Source organism: Lemur catta, chromosome 1, assembly GCF_020740605.2.
Source record: "Lemur catta isolate mLemCat1 chromosome 1, mLemCat1.pri, whole genome shotgun sequence".
Lineage (NCBI taxonomy): Eukaryota > Metazoa > Chordata > Mammalia > Primates > Lemuridae > Lemur > Lemur catta.
In genome coordinates this window covers 26,090,879-26,108,401 of record NC_059128.1, presented here as the reverse complement: position 1 = coordinate 26,108,401, position 17,523 = coordinate 26,090,879, and the positions used below count along the sequence as shown (strand labels likewise).

The following is a 17,523-nucleotide window of genomic DNA, read 5'->3' as shown; positions in this document are numbered from 1 at the left end:
TGCTTTATAGTGTTATATGAGGATACCATAACTTCTTTATCCATGCCACTATTGATGAATATTTAGTTATTTTCTAGTGTTGTACTATGACCAACAGTGCTGCTATGAACTTTATTCTTTTTTTGGTGATAAAATATGTATAACATAAAATTACCATTTTAACCATTTCTGAGTTTACAGTTCTGTAGCATTAAGTACATTCATAATGCTGAATGAAATTGGCAGTACCATCCACTTTTATTCCTGTAATCTATATTACAACCAAAACTTTTGGAAAATCTTTCCTTCCTTTAGAACAGATTTCTTGAAGTGAAGTCTTCTGAATTATTTCTTTACATCCGGTATAAAACCTAGAACTGTAATGAAACATATTGATGATTCTGTAGAATTGTGATTGCTTCCCAGGCTGTGTTTTTTCCCCTGCTAATTACTCACCACAGTCATCACATATGTGTTATAAAAGTTAAGAACAGGGAACACTCTCCAAGAAAAATTTTAGGTCCTGTTCTTGAGTTTAGTATTCATTGTGTAGCTATATTTGTCAAGAAAAAAGTACTGATTTCTGGCCTCAAAAAGGACTAAATTCTGTAATGTCTGATGTGAATGTTTGGTTATTAGTTACTGCTAAGTGTGAGAAGAGTCTGTTCCTCACATTTTGGCTGACAATCTTTAGAACTTAATGGCATCTTTGTTCTCTGAGGCAGATGTTATGTTTGTAAAATGAGAATGCTGTCTGCTTCTGTAAGTGTGTTAGATACTGAGGGAAGTTACAAGGGCATTAGTTGCTATGTATTGAAATGGTGAGCCCCTTGGAGATAGATGACACATAAAGCTGTGGTGTTTTCCCTTTACTAGATGATACTCCAAATCATACTAACTCCTCCAAGGAGGTCCCTTCCTCAGCTGTTTTGAGAAGCCTTCAGGTGAATGTGGGCCCAGACGGAGAAGAGACGAGGGCTCAGGCTGTACCGAAGTCCACAGAGTTTTTGTCCACTCCTGAGTCTCCTAGCTTGTTGCAAGATCTACAACCAAGTGATAGCACTTCTTTTATTCTTCTTAACCTAACAAGAGCAGGTATTTTTTTTTTATCTTTTTCTAAACTCATGCTTAAGAAAAAATAGGGGGTGGGGCATTTTTAACTCAGTCATACTTAAAATGGAAAGAAGCTTTATTATTTTGGAGAATTGGTGTGGTCTGGTGACCATTTGAATGTGGAGAAGGAGAGGGAGGACTCTAGGATGAGTCTCATTTCTCATGTGGGAAATTAGGTGGTGCCATTTACTGAGATAGCACAGGAACAGGGCTTGGGGGAGGATGATTGATTCCAATTTGTGCTTGTTGATGTTGAGATTTTGGAGGGACATTCAGGAGGAGGTGTCCTTTAGAGAGTCAGAAATAGGATTCCAGAGTTCTAGAGAGGTCTGGTGTGAAATAAGTAGTTTTGGTGCAAGAGATGTCTGAAGCATAAACAGAAAAGAAGGCAAGTCTGAGACCTTGGGGGGGAAAAAACATGTAAGAGGGCAACAGAAGAATGGGAAGGAGCATCTGGAAGCAGATGAAGAAACTGGGAAAGAATGGTGGGGAAGATGCCAAGGAATGACAAAAGTTTTAAGGAAGAAAGGTACTAAATCATGCCAAATCCTACAGGGTGGTCTAGTGAGATGAAGGGTGTGTCTAGTGACCTTAGCAAGAACAATTGTTATTTGGGCAGTAGAGGTGGAGGCCAGGGTTAAAGAGATGGGGGGTGAGTGGATGGAAGGTGAGAAAGTGGATAAGCAAACTAAAAGGTACACTTTACACTTGTTTAAGAAACTTGACTTTGAAGGAATAGGTAAGAAGGTAATAGCTAGAGAAGTACTTGGGGTTTTCTATTCTTTTAAAAAATAAAGGTGAGAGAGACTTGAGCTCTGACACATTTAAAGGCTATAAGGAAAAGCTGTCCAATAGGAATAGGTTGCAGATAAGAGAGAGGAGAACACTGAAAGGTAAAGGTGGGAATAACTGAAGAGTGAGACTGAGATACTAGAGGTGGGTGTTAGCTTGATTGCCAGGAAGGCCAGCTTTCCCTCTGAAACAAGAGGAGGCAAGGTAACAACAAGCTTTCAGGTTGAGAGTAGAAAAGTAATAGCCTAATCATCTATAAGCACAGAAGTTTGAAGTGAGGGTTGAAGATCTAGAATAGGTGATTCAGGACATGGAAAGATTCTGAGCCAGGGCAAATGAAAGGATTACTTGATGGCTAACTTCCATATATCTTCTTGTTTTTCAGGTCTGGGCTCTTCAGCTGAGCACTTAGTTTTTGTACAGGATGAGGCAGAAGATTCAGGGAATGATTTCCTCTCCAGTGAAAGTACAGACAGTAGCATTCCATGGTTCCTCCGGGTTCAGGAGTTGGCCCATGACAGTCTGATTGCTGCTACTCGTGCACAATTGGCAAAGAGTGCAAAAACCAACAGCAATGGTGAGACTCGTGGCATTTTCCTTTCCACTGTTCTGTGCAAAGAAACTTTGATAAAGCAATGGCTATGTTTTGAATTGTATATAATTCAAATTGTTTTATTGATGAGAGCAGAGTATTAGAAATGTGTAAATTGCTTAGGTCTTATTTTCCATAAAATAACTTGGCCATGTCAGATTTGTGTCCAAAATCAACTAAACTAGTATTCTGTATTCTCAACTTTAAATAAGGTACAGAGCCCCTTTTAAAGGAAAAAAAAAAAAATACTCCCAGAACCTGGGGTTATCTTGAATTGTTTTTATTGTAATGTCCCTTAAATAGGTAAAATCATAAATTCTGTGTAAACTTCTTATACTTAGAACTCTTATACCATAATGAAATCATAATAGTTTTATCAATTAATAGAAATAAAACTAATGAAAATAAAATTAATACTAAGTAAATATGGCAGATGATTATGTTTTGTTGAAACAAAATTGCTGCTCATGAAAATTTAACAATTAGCTATGATGGCTTTAATGTTCTTTCTTTCCAGTTCAGCATACCTATGCTACTTACTCTGTGCCACTTTTCTCTGTTCTAGTAATTTTCAAAGTATTGTTCCTGAATCATCAGCATCACTTGGAAACTTAGAAATGCAAACTCTCAGACCCTATCCCAGACCTTCTGTGTCAGAAACTTGGTTCTGATACATGTTAAAGCTTAATAGAACCATGGCTCTATTCAAACCACTGCAAAACCTTTGCTTATGTAGTATGCCATTAATACTTTTTGTTTTAGATCTGCCTCTGTATTTTCTAATTAATAGTTGACAAATTAGTACTACATGGTTCAACACTATCATTATCACAAACTAAACTTAAGCATTGAAATCTCATGTCAGTATATAGGTGTTTGGAGTTAATGCAGATGATCTAGAATATGCTTATGATTTTTTGATTACCATTCAAATGGAAACAAAAAGTTAAAATAATTTCTCATAGAGAACTCAAGCATGCTACTAATATTTCAGAATATTCAGTTTTAGAAACATTAACCTAAATCTTTTCCTGCACAGAGAACTCCGGACTTCTATTAGTTTTCAGAATAATTAGTTCTGTTTGTAACTACCATAGTGCTGCTTAGAATAGTTAATTTTACATCTTGGGGGGACTCTAAAGGTCAGATTCTTCCTGAGAATGTTTTTGCCAATCTCTGGATCCTGAAACCTTCAGCATTTCCACTTGTATTGAGGAAGTAGTGCCATATTTGCCAGTGAGAAGCAGTATATTGAGGGAGCTTGGGATTTAGAATTTGGGATCCTGGAATCCAGACCAGGCACCATCATTTACTAGTTCCCTGCCTCAGGCAGTTTAACTCCCTTACCTTTAGTTTTCTCTTGTTCAGAACATAGAGATCAGGCAGCCTACCTGATTAGGTTGTTATGAAGATTAAATAAAATACTTTCTAGGAAATGCTTTATATTCATCAAAGCATTGTGTGGATATTTTTCTTACTCTCAAAATGTGTTGCTTTACTACCTTAACAACTACCATGTATGCCTGAATATAAAGTTACCCCAAATATAAGACAATTTTTTATTTTCTCAACAAGATGATTCCCTAAAAACTTTTTTCTTAGATATATATAAACCTTTAGGCATGTAGATAAAATTAACATTGAAAGTTGCCATTGAGAAGTTTTGTGATTTTGGTTATACATATGCATTTTAAATTGTGTGAAATATACTTAATATTGCTTTTCACCCACTAACATGTAATGAAATGGTTTTATTCAATATTTTAATACATTTTTAACATAAATATCTTTGTCATTGTCATTACTGAAGCTACTTTGTGACTCCTCTATCACAGTTTTTCAGACCTCATCATCTTTACTTCCCTCTAAATTGCTTGAATACAGAAATATTTTATTTTTTCTTTTCTTTTCTTTTACTTTTTTAAGAGTCAGCATCTTGCTTTGTGGCACCCATGCTGGAGTGCAGTGGTGCAATCATGTAGCTCATTGCAGCCTTGAACTCCTAGGCCCAAGTGGTCCTCCTGCCTCAGCCTCCTTATTAGCTGGGACTACAGGCACGCACCACCATGCCCAGCTAACTTTTGTTTTTTTTTCTTTTTTCCATTTTTTTGAGACAAGGTCTCGCTATGTTGCCCAGGCTGGCCTCAAACTCCTGGCCTCAAGTGATCCTCCCACCTTGGCCTCTCAAAATGCTGGGATTACAGTTGTTAGCCACCATGCCTGGTGAAAATATTTTAATTTTGTATATAATGCCGTATATCCTGTCAGCAAAGGCATTTGGACCAAATCCCCACCTTTTTTAATAAATAAAGTTTTATTGAAACACAGGCATTTCCATTAGTTACAAATTGTATATGGCTGCTACTATGGGAAAGTTGAGTAGTTGTGGCAGAGCCCATATTGCTTGCAAAGCTGAAAGTATTTCCTACCTGGCCTCTTACAGAAAAAGTTTGCTGACCCCTGCTATTTATAATACTCTCACTGGAATTTTATCTCAAATGCAAAGACTCATATAACTGTAGGATTTTTAAAGCACTTATAGTGTTACCCAACACTTGCAGTTATGAGGTGTTGAATTTCTTTGTATCTCTTTTTTTAAAAATTTATTCAGTTCCATCAGATAACTTCTAAGTATCCCAAACTGTCACTTGTTGAGATTATTTTAAGTTCATCTGTCTTTCCCAAACAGTTGTTTTTCAAAAACAGAGTAACTGAGGGAACACTCCTTTAAGTGAGTGCTTTTCTGAAGATTTTTTTTTAGGGAATAATTTGCCATATATTTGAGCATATATTGCTAATCTTCGGTGTTGAGAAGGAGAGATTCCAGTGATTTCTTAGCCTTGCCTTACATCTTGTATTCATTTTTTTGTGTTTTATGTTTATCGGTATTCTTATTGTATCTACAAAATTGAATGTACAAAGCCCCAACTGTCACAATGATTTAAATCTTTGGATTAGTGTGATGTTTCTACAGACCTTTCGTTAGAAATTAATTAGCTGGAACTCTGGGGTCGGTGGGAAGTTTCCTTTATGGTACATGTACTTTTGTGCTGTTTAAATTTTACCTATGTGTAGATATTTTTCATTTACACAAATTTAAAAACCAGGGACAATATTAAAGAAAAAGTTAATAAGTAGGAGACGGCATCCTAGGTTCTGCTCTGACTTTGGGGCAATTAGTTTTATGACTAGTATTTGGTAAAGTATACCAAGGAGAATGTAGGGCAGTAAGAGATTAATAGGTGAGTCAGAAACTGCCTTTGATCAGCTGTCAGTCTCCAGGGAATGTGGTAGGTACAACATATATATTGTACTCTTGCCTTTTTTTTTTTTTTTTTTGAGACAGAGTCTCGCTCTATTGCCCGGGCTAGAGTGCCGTGGCGTCAAGCTCACAGCAACCTCAAACTCCTGGGCTTACAAAATCCTTCTGCCTCAGCCTCCCGAGTAGCTGGGACTACAAGCATGTGCCACCATGCCTGGCTAAGTTTTTTCTATGTATATAATTTTAGCTGTCCAGATCATTTCTTTCTATTTTTTTAGTAGAGACAAGGGTCTCGCTCTTGCTCAGGCTGGTCTCGAACTCCTGACCTCGAGCGATCCTCCCACCTCGGCCTCCCAGAGTGGTAGGATTACAGGCATGAGCCACCGTGCCTGGCCTACTCTTGCCTTTTGAGAGGGAAATTTGGAAATATAAATTTTATTCCTAAGGTATGTATAGTGGAAAGGTAAACCCATATGCTCATAGCAAAATTAAGTGACTATGATTTTTTTTCCTCTATTGATCTTTAAGTCTGTCTTGAAGAAAATGACAGAAAAGGATTATGACCTGCTAATCTGGAATTTATATAAAATTTTAATTTAATTACCTGAATTTATTTAAATTTATGAGAGGCACCATGTACTCCTCTCCTCACCTCCCTTTATGCTATTGAACAAAACTCCAGTAGATACTTTCTCTAACTTCTTTTTTTTAATGTGGTTAGAAATTTTAAAACTCATCTGAGTGTTTGCATTCTTAAATATTTTATAACTAAAAGGGTTAGTACAGGAAATTGGAAGGTGGTTCTTATTCTCCAGAATGATAGGAAACAGCCTGATTGATTTCAGAAGATGGAAATATGAGAATGGCCATCTGTGGAAGAAATCTATATACCCACAGTAAGCAAAAATGACCATTTCTCCTTAAAATAGTTTTTTACTACCAAGAAATTTGTCATTTCTCTAAGCATCCCACTCTGAGTGTTAATATACCTGCTTCCTTACCAATCTGTATAATGCAAAATAGTTTTAATTTTGCTTTCTGAGATTTCTGATAGAAAACCATTTTGGATTTTTCTTAAATTTGTCAAAGAGGCTTAGTCTTGTGAAGCAAAGCATGATAGCTTTTGGTAGTCTGGAGTAATGGCATGGGGAAATAGAGTCCTCTCATTTCTGTTAAATGGATACAAAGAGAGCTGGAGAAGATGAAGATGGATTTCTGATCATTGATCACTAGGAGCTTTATTGTTTGAACCTCAGTGTCTGAGCAGGGTCCTTCCTGTGTTATAAATATGTGACTCTGTTACAGGAGAAAATGTCCACCTTGGTTCTGGTGATGGGCAACCCAAAGATTCTGGGCCCGTTCCTCAAGTGGAAAAGAAGCTCAAGTGTACAGTTGAAGGCTGTGACCGGACATTTGTGTGGCCAGCTCACTTTAAGTACCACCTCAAAACTCATCGGTGAGCAAATCTGGGATCTCATACTTGGATATATTGATGCATACGTTGATGCTTCCAGAGGAGTCTGGTCCCCCAGTTGGCAAAGGAGAGCAAGCTTCTGTTCAATTAGCTTCTGTTCGGCTAGCTTCTGCTAGATTCTGTTCAAGATGTCTTTTGTTCTTTAATAGAAAGATTTGCATTGCCTCATTTATCTCATTCTTGATAAATATTTAATAAGACATTTGGCATCTAAATGTCTTAAAGCAAGAGTTCTCAAATCTCATTATAAAACATAGTTTCTTTGAGAACTTAAAAAATAATACATAAGCCTGGGCCCGTATCCTAAACCTATGAAACCAGTTTGGCGTTGGAAGGTGCTGGGCATCTGTAATTTTAACAAACTCTTCAGGTGATTCTGATGTATCCCGGTTTGAGATTTAGTCCCTGCCTTGAGTGAGAGTCAATAGGAGCTTTGATTTGTCATCTCTAGTGAAGAGTATTTTCAGGTATTGTTGCTTGTATGATTATTTTTGCAGAAATGACCGCTCATTCATCTGCCCTGCAGAAGGTTGTGGGAAAAGCTTCTATGTGCTACAGAGGCTGAAGGTGCACATGAGAACCCACAATGGGGAGAAGCCCTTTATGTGCCCTGAGTCTAGCTGTGGTAAGCAGTTCACTACAGCTGGAAACCTGAAGAACCACTTACGAATTCACACAGGTGTGTGCCACACCAACATTCCTTTAGGGAGTCTACTTGGCTCAGCACTTATTTACCTATCATTAGGAAAGGCTCAAGTGGGAAGGCTCAGGTGCGAATACGTAATGAAGGTCTAGGGTTGTTGCTAGAACTCTGAAGATGGGATTTTTTTTTTTTTCTTAAATGCCTCATGATACTTACAATACATTTATTTAACTTTTACGTGTGTGTGAAGAACGGACAGTGTTTCTGCCTCCAGGAACTTAATGTGTAGGAAGAAATGTAAGAGCTTCTCAGATAATGATGATACGAGGACATATGGACAAAATTAGTCTGTTTTCAAATATCTCTGAACATTTGCACAGTTATAATTTTTTTTTTTTTTTAATAGAGATAGGGTCTCACTCTTGCTCAGGCTGGGCTTGAACTCCTGTCTTCAAGCAATCCTCCCACTTCTGCCTCCCAGAGTGCTTGGATTACAGGCATGAGCCACCAGTTATAATTTTGAGCAGTAACATTTATTGAGTCACAGAAACCATACAGAGCCTGTTCTAGGCACTAAATAGGCTAAGGTGGGCAAAAATACAAAAGATAAGATATAATCCCTGGTTTTGAGAAGTATGCTTTCTTGTTAGAGCCTCACAACATGAAAAACAGAATGGGGATGTGACTTGTTCTGGTCACACAGCATGTTAATATCAAAGGAGCAAGATAAAGATTCCTTGACTCTTAGTCTAAGTGTGAAATTCCAAGCCACTTGGACTAGCTAGCGTCTAGACACTTGCTAGTGTCTTGCCAAAGATTAATTACTGAACCCAGACCACTATTTTAGAATGCATAACTATTCTTCCCCACTTTTGTGTCACTTTGTTTCTTTTTTGTTCATTCTTGTATTGGTAAAGTGACAGCAGGTACAATTAAAGGACATTTAAAAAGTGAAGGTTGACCTAAAGTCACAAGTATTCTAGGCATGAACCTGTGATTTTCTCTAGATTGACATAACCTCTGCATGTGATTTGGGGCAAAACAGTTCTGTTCTCAGATGGTTTTTAAGAGAGTAAATTATACTTGCTCCAAGAAAGCAATTTGAATAAAAGAATAGGAAAACCATCTAGCTGAATAGATAAGGAAGAAATTAGAGTTCACTATGCTTTATTGTTAAATTTGGTAACCCTTCATCATTGTACTGCTCATCATTTTTGTAGCATTTGATAACACTAAATGTCTTAAAATGCTTTCTTTTACATCAGATTATGACCTGATTTTCGCCTGTTTTTCTTTTCTTTATTCTAACTTTTGCCAGCTTCCATCTCAGTTAATCTCTTTTTTTTTCTAAGGCAGAGTCTCACTCTGTTGCCTTGGATAGAGTGTAGTGGTGTCATCATAGCTCACTGAAGCCTCAAACTTCTGGGCTGAAGGGATCCTCCTGCCTCAGCCTCCTGAGTAGCTGAGACTACAGGTGGATGCCACCATACCTGGCTAAGTTTTCTGTTTTTTTTTCGGTAGAGTTGGGGGTCTCAATATGTTACTCAGGCTGGTCTGGAGCTCCTGGCATCTCAAAGTGCTGGGATTACAGGCATGAGCCACCGTATGTGGCCTCATATGTATTAGTATATTGTTTATTCTTTCAGCAGCTTTTTGAGTATCTAGCATTCTGGAGTGGAGATGGGTATACAAACAGGCATTCAAAAAAGTTACAGACCACTGGAAAATCACAAACATTAATCACAAACATTAAACTGTGTGGTACAGTCTAAAAGAACAGTGTAATCAGTCGGGCATGGTGGCTTATGCCTCTAATCCCAGCATTCTGGGAGGCCAAGACGGAGGGATTGCTTGAGGCTGGGAGTTTGAGACCAGGTTGGACAACATAGTGAGACTCCGTCTCTACAAAAAAATTTAAAAAATTAGCCAGGCATGGTGGCATGTGCCTATAGTCTCAGCTACTTGGGAGGCTGAGGCAGGAGGATCATTTGAGCCCAGGAATTCAAGGATGCAGTGAGCTATGATTGCTCCAGTGTACTCCAGCCTAGGTCAAAGAGTGAGACCCTTTCTCTTCACACCCCAAAAAAGAAAAAAAATGCGTGGGAAAAAAAAATAACAGCATAATCTAGAATAGTGCTGCTCCCTCCTATGAAGTCCAGCTTCAATGTTGTCACCATGCTGGCATCACTTGCCATTTTTTGAACTTGCCCTGAGCACTGCTCAAGGCTCTGCTCCCACTATTCATTGTGCCTGAAATTCCCTTCCATCCTTGTCATCTTTTAAGACCAGTTCAGATTCAGCTTTTTTCAAAAATTACTGCAATTAGAATTCCTCCCCTTCAAAATACTTATAGCACTCTTGTACAGGAACTTATAATAAAGTTATTTATGAATACATTTGTCTCTCTTACACTATTCTGTGATCCTTGGAGGATAGAGACTATATCTTTGATTTTTTGTTTACTTTTTATTTTGAAATAATTATAGACTGATGATAAATTGGAAAAATAGTACAAAGTTCTATGTATTCTTCACCTACCTTCCCTAAAATGTGACCTCTTAGGTAGCCATGGCAGTATTAAAATCAAGAAATTACCATTTTTATCAACTAGTCTACAGACCTCATTCAGTTTGCACTATGCAGCTTTGATTTTTAAAATAACAAAATAGTATTGTTGAAAGTGACAATTACAGAAAAGCATAAAGACAAATCATAATGCCACTATATAGATAGAGCCACTTTTATAATATTACAGACTCTTATGTGTAACTCTGTGACTGAGTATCTGTTTTCATGTGTTTGCTGTGTAAAATGGCACTATATATAATACCTATTTTATAACCTTTAAAAATCTATACTTTTAGATAGATCTAGAAACGGAGTCTTAAAGAGAATGGTTGTAAGGTAAAAACCCTGACAGAGTATCCACTGTTAATCTGGATCTCCTCAGAGGGGTTGGGATAACTGAAGAAGGTAGGTGAGTGCAGCTCTGCAGCCTTTGAGGCAGGAGGTAGAAGGAAGTGTGTGAGGCTTAGAGGCAGCCATTCCAAGGAAAAGGGCAGGGCTGTCTGCTGGGCAGTAGACTAAAGATCATTGAGAGGCAACACTTGCTAGGTAGCCCAGTTATATAGCGTGAGTTAAAGAAATCAGAGTAAGTCAGTCATTAGAAACAGAATAAAGTTGGTAGGAAAAGAGGGCAATAGTTCATCAGAAGACTGAGTCTTTATCTCATTTTTTTGTCTCTAGGAGAGAAGCCTTTCCTGTGTGAAGCCCAAGGATGTGGTCGTTCCTTTGCTGAGTATTCTAGCCTCCGAAAACATCTGGTGGTTCACTCAGGTAATAGAAACTGTGCCATTTGTAGATTTTAGGAAAAGTAGAGAGACAAAAGGATGAAAGGTTGAGAGAGTAGTATAAAGAAATTTAAAGAGGGCCGGGCGCGGTGGCTCACGCCTGTAATCCTAGCCATCTGGGAGGCCGAGGCAGGTGGATCGCTCGAGGTCAGGAGTTTGAGACCAGCCTGAGTGAGACCCCGTCTCTACTAAAAATAGAAATAAATTATCTGGACAACTAAAATATATATAGAAAAAATTGGCTGGGCATGGTGGCGCATGCCTGTAGTCCCAGCTACTCAGGAGGCTGAGGCAGGAGGATCGCTTAAGCCCAGGAGTTTGAGTTTGCTGAGAGCTAGGCTGACGCCACGGCACTCACTCTAGCCCGGGCAACAAAGTGAGACTCTGTCTCAAAAAAAAAAACAAAGAAATTTAAAGAGAAACAAACTGTTCAAAATAAACGTTAAACGCTTATCGTTGTCATGACAGAATCAGAAATCAAGGCCCTTAATGAATGGATCTTATAATTCAACTGGTGTTATAATCAAAGGGGTGAAATGTAATTATTATTTTCAGGGGAGTCACTACTTTGGAATCCAGACCTTTTTCTGAGTTCAGCAGATTTGTTTGGCACTGTGCTGGGTGCTTTATAAGTTATATCAAACATGGATCCTCTTCTTAGGAGCTGACATTTTTATTCCTTTGGAGGAAGATTCCAAATCATAAGAAAGTAGAAAGGTCGATGTCAGTGGCACTGCCTTCTGAGGAGCCGTTGTTGATCCTGCTTTAGTCACCATTTTGGCAGAAACTCTTACTTTGGCAAATAAAACCACAAACCTTATTGTTACCAGATATGTAGAAGGGGACAGAGCAGTAACACTTAGTGGCCCACTTTCTGTAAATTAATTCTCTATAATTCTGCCAAATTTGCTCATTCTATGCATTCTATGTTACATTAGTTGATTTTTTAATGTGAAACCAACCTTGCATTTCTAGGATAAATCCCACTTACTCAGGGTGTATAATCCTATTTATGTGGTGCTAGACTCGGTTTTCTCATAGTTAAGAATTTTTACATTTATGTTCATAAAGAATATTGTGGGCCGGGCGCGGTGGCTCACGCCTGTAATCCTAGCTCTGGGAGGCCGAGGCGGGTGGATCGCTCAAGGTCAGGAGTTCGAGACCAGCCTGAGCAAGAGTAAGACCCCGTCTCTACTAAAGATAGAAAGAAATTATCTGGCCAACTAAAAATATATATACAAAAAATTAGCCGGGCATGGTGGCTCATGCCTGTAGTCCCAGCTACTCGGGAGGCTGAGGCAGTAGGATCGCTTAAGCCCAGGAGTCTGAGGTTGCTGTGAGCCAGGCTGATGCCACAGCACTCACTCTAGCCCGGGCAACAGAGCGAGACTCTGTCTCCAAAAAAAAAAAAAAAAAAAGAATATTGTGATCTATAGTGTTCTTCCTTGTGATATCTTTGTCTAGCTTTATATCAAGGTAATACTGGCCTAAAAATGAGTAGGGAAGTGTTCCTTTCCCCTGTATTTTCTGGAAGAATTTGCATAGGATTAGTACAATTTCTATGAATTCTGATAACTTTCATTAATGAAGCTATCTATGCCTGGACTTTTCTTTGTGGTAAGATTTTTAATGACAAATTCAGTTTCTTTACTTGTGATAGAGCTATTCAGACTTTCTACTTCTTTGTGGTTCCGTTTTGGTAATTCTTATCTGTCTAGGAATTTGTTTCATTTAATTTGTCTAATTTATTGGAATTAAATTGTTTATAATATTTCTTTAAAATAATTTTAATTTCCTTAGGGACTATAGTGGTGTCCCATCTTTCATTCTTGATTTCTATATCTTTATTTTTCTTTAGTTTAGTTTAGTTTATCCTAACTAAAGGTTTATTCATTTTTTGATCTTTTGAAAGAATCGGCTTTTGGCCGAGTGCCGTGCTCACACCTGTAATCCCTGTACTTCAGGAGGCCAAGGTGGGAGGATCACTTGAGGCCAGGAGTCCGAGATCAGCCTGAGCAGTATAGCAAGACCCATCTCTACACAAAATAAAAAATTAGCTGGGTGTGTTGGTGTACACCTGTTATCCCAGCTACTCTGGAAGCTGAGGCAGGAGGATTGCTTGAGCCAAGAAGTTTTAGGTTGCAGTGAGCTATGATGATGCTGCAACACTCTAGCCCAGAGAAAGACCTTGTCTCCAAAAAAAACAAAAAAAAACCAGAAAACCTAAACAATAACAAAAGAATTAGCTTTTGATTTCATTGACTTTCTCTATTGCTTTGCTTTTCTTTCTTTTCTTTTTCTTTTTTTTTTTTTTGTTGAGACAGAATTTCACTCTGTTGCGAGGGCTAGAGTACCGTGGCGTCAGCCTAGCTCACAGCAACCTCAGACTCCTGGGCTCAAACGATCCTTCTGCCTCAGCCTCCCCAGTAGCTGGGACTACAGGCATGTGCCACCATGCCCGGCTAATTTTCTCTGTATATTTTTAGTTGTCTGGCTAATTTCTTTCTATTTTTAGCAGAGATGGGGTCTCGCTCTTGCTCAGGCTGGTCTCGAACTCCTGACCTTGAGTGATCCTCCCGCCTCGGCCTCCCAGTGCTCGGACTACAGGCGTGAACCACTGCGCCCAGCCTAATATAGTCAGATTTTGAATGGGTTTATACTGCTTTCACATGCATCTAATTGAGGACAATGCTTTAGGAGTGTGGGGTATGTGTCTATCTGTTGGCAAATCAACCTACTATACTTTTTATAACTCTATTAAGCTTACTTTCAAATTAGAATATTGAATTAGTGATATGTTCATTAATACCGTTCTTAAACTCAGACAATCCAAAGTATAAGGAGAAATTTTCATGCTGGGCCTGTCTCCATTGGGTAACCTTTCTCAGTTTGTTTTTTTTTTTTTTTTTGTTTTTTTTTTTTTTTGAGAGAGTCTCACTTTGTTGCCCGGGCTAGAGTGAGTGCCGTGGCGTCAGCCTAGCTCAGGGCAACCTCAGACTCCTGGGCTCAAGCCATCTTTCTGCCTCAGCCTCCCGAGTAGCTGGGACTACAGGCATGCGCCACCATGCCCGGCTGATTTTTTTCTAAATATATTTTTTAGTTGTCCAGCTAATTTCTTTCTATTTTTTTAGTAGAGACAGGGTCTGTCTCTTGCTCAGGCTGGTCTCGAACTCCTGAGCTCAAACAATCCCCCTGCCTCAGCCTCTCAGAGTGCTAGGATTATAGGCGTGAGTCACCACATCCGGCCAGATAACAACCAGTTTTTAATTCCTTTTTGGTTTGCTTTTCCAGTGTTTCTTTTTACAAATATAAGCAAATGGAGATCATTTTTTGTATTTCCCTCCCTTATAACCCATATACTTTTCATTTTTTATTTTTTTTTATATTTTCAATCCATGCTTGTTGAATTCACGGATGCAGAACCCGTGGATATGGAACCCATGGATGTGGAGGGCCAACAGTATATTCATAGTTTTAAACTGTCACCACTATCCAATTCCAGAACATTTCATCATCCCAAAAAGAAGCTCCATATCCAGGAAATTATTAAAAAAAAAAAGGCCAGGCACGGTGGCTCACGCATATAATCCTAGTACTCTGGGAGGCCGAGATGGGAGGATGGCTTGAGGTCAGGAGTTCGAGACCAGCCTGAGCAAGAGCGAAACCCCGTCTCTGCTGAAAAATAGAAAGAAATTATCTGGACAACTAAAAATATATATAGAAAAAAAAAATTAGCCAGGCATCGTGGTGTATGCCTGTTTTCCCAGCTACTCGGGAAGCTGAGGCAGAAGGATTGCTTGAGCCCAGGAGTTTGAGGTTGCTGTGAGCTAGGCTGACGCCACGGCACTGTAGCCTGGGCAACAGAGAGAGACTGTCTCAAAAAAATAAATACGTAAAAGACGAACTATATCCATTAGTAGTCACTGCCTATTCTTCTCTTCCTCCAGCCCCTGACAACCATTAATTTACTTTCTGGTTCTATGGATTTGCCTATTCTGAATATTTCATATGAATGAGATTGTACAATGTGTGGCATCTTATGACTGACTTTTTTAATTTAGCATATATTTTCATAGTTCATTCATGTTGTAGCATATATTAGTACTTCATTTCTTTTTATGGCTGACTATTAATATTAATCCATTGTATGAATATGCCACATTTTATCCATTCATAAGTTAATAGGTTTGGGTTGTTTGCTACATTTTGGCTATTATGAATAATGTTGTTGTGAACATTTGTGTACACGTTTTTATACGATTATATGTTTTCATTTCTCTCAAGTATATACGTAGGAGTGGAATTGCTGGGTCATATGGTAACTCTCTGTTCAACTTCTTGAGGAGCTGACAGTTTTTCAAAGTAGCTGTACCATTTTACATTCCCACCAACAGTGTATGAGGGTTCCAGTTTTTCTATATCCTCACCAACACTTTTTTATGTCTTTGATTATAGCCATCCTGGAGGGTATAATTCCTTTTCTTCCTTACACAGAGGCAGCATACTATGTATAGTTCTGGACTTTTTTTTTTTTTTAATGTGACAACATATCCTGGGTTCACTCCATATCAGTGAATAGAAATTTTCTTCATTCCTTTCATAGCTTTGTAGTATTCTCTCATGTTTATATTCTGTAGCTTTACTCAGTCTCTGTGATGAATATTTGGGGTGTTTCTAGTTTTTAGCTACTTTAAATGTTGCAGTGAATAACATTATACATAGATTATTTCACATTTTGCCACGTAACTTTGGGACAGATTTCTTAGAAGTGGGATTCCTAGATCAAAGGGCACATGCATGTGTTATTTTTCTAGATATTGTCAGATTCCCAGCCACAAAGGTTGTAGTCTTTTCCATTCCCATAAGCAATGAAGATTGCTGCACAATGTTTTTACCAATTGTGAAGGGTTCCCAGCATTTATAGATTGGGAAATTTTACTTAATTATTTCCAGCTTCTCTTAAAAATAATCAGAGGCCAGGCACAATACCTCATGCCTATAATCTCAGCACTTCGGGAGGCCAAAGTGGGAGGATCGTTTAAGGCCAGGAGTTGGAGATCACCTTCAGCAACATAATGAGACCCTGTCTCTACGGAAAAAAAAAAACAAAAACTTAAAAAAAGGTAGGGCGCGGTGGCTCACACCTGTAATCCTAGCCCTCTGGGGAGGCTGAGGCGGGAGGATTGCTTGAGCTCAGGAGTTCGAGACCAGCCTGAGCAAGAGTGAGACCCCTCCTCTACTAAGAAATAGAAAGAAAGTCAAACAACTAAAAATAGAAAAAATTACCCAGGCATGGTGGCACATGCCTGTAGTCCCAGCTACCCAGGAGGCTGAGGCAGGAGGGTCCCTTGAGCCCAGGAGTTTGAGGTTGCTGTGAGCTGGGCTGACACCACGGCACTCTAGCCCGGGCAACAGAGTGAGACTCTGTCTCAAAAAAAAAAAACTTAAAAATTAGCCAGATATAGTGGGCGTGTGCCTGTAGCTACTTGGGAGGCTGAGGTAGGAGGATCCTCGAGCTCAGGAGTTCAAGGCTGCATTGAGCTATGATTACACTACTGTACTTCAGCCTGGGTGACAAAGCAAGACCCTGTCTCACAGAAAAAAAAGAAAATATGGCAATGCTAGGCCTCAGTCCACACATGGCAACAATTGGTTAGAACTGAACAACAGCTGTCCCCTTCCTGGGGAAGATATTCTCTAGGTTAGTATGGCCCCTACCTGGCCATTTTACTTACTTTTGCTATCTACTAGTCTCCTGTAGATGTGAGTTTTTGACCCCTTCTCTAAGTATGGTTGTCTGGGTAGGTAGAATGGAGACTGAGAGTTTTGAACTTGAAGACATAGAAGACAGCAGATCATTATGTCAGAAGACCCGCCAATGTGAGTGTTGAAGACCCTTAGAGTGGTGGCAGGGAATGTGACAAGGTGATATTATGAACCCAGGATTGGAACTCTTTTTTTTTTTTTTTTTGAGACAGAGTGTTGCTTTGTTGCCCTGGCTAGAGTGAGTGCCATGGCGTCAGCCTAGCTCACAGCAACCTCACACTCCTGAGCTTAAGCGATCCTACTGCCTCAGCCTCCCGAGTAGCTGGGACTACAGGCATGCGCCACCATGCCCGGCTAATTTTTTTTTCTATATATATTTTAGTTGGCCAGATAATTTCTTTCTATTTTTAGTAGAGACGGGGTCTCACTCTTGCTCAGGCTTGTCTCGAACTCCTGACCTCGAGCAATCCACCCGCCTTGGCCTCCCAGAGTACTAGGATTACAGGCGTGAGCCACCGCGCCTGGCCAGGATTGGAATTCTTGAGGACAGTG

General features: G+C 39.1%; 1 protein-coding gene across 3 annotated transcripts in view; it reads left to right on the top strand.

The window, feature by feature from the left end:
- ZNF410 (zinc finger protein 410) overlaps positions 1–17,523 on the top strand; it is a 32,560-nt gene that overhangs the window by 5,768 nt on the left and 9,269 nt on the right. For all 3 annotated transcript variants that reach the window (XM_045564101.1, XM_045564090.1, XM_045564094.1), the window contains exons 4-8: positions 856–1,074; positions 2,270–2,461; positions 7,044–7,194; positions 7,710–7,891; positions 11,102–11,191. In XM_045564101.1, coding sequence (XP_045420057.1) covers positions 856–1,074; positions 2,270–2,461; positions 7,044–7,194; positions 7,710–7,891; positions 11,102–11,191 — 834 coding nt within the window. The remainder of the gene's footprint in view (positions 1–855; positions 1,075–2,269; positions 2,462–7,043; positions 7,195–7,709; positions 7,892–11,101; positions 11,192–17,523) is intronic.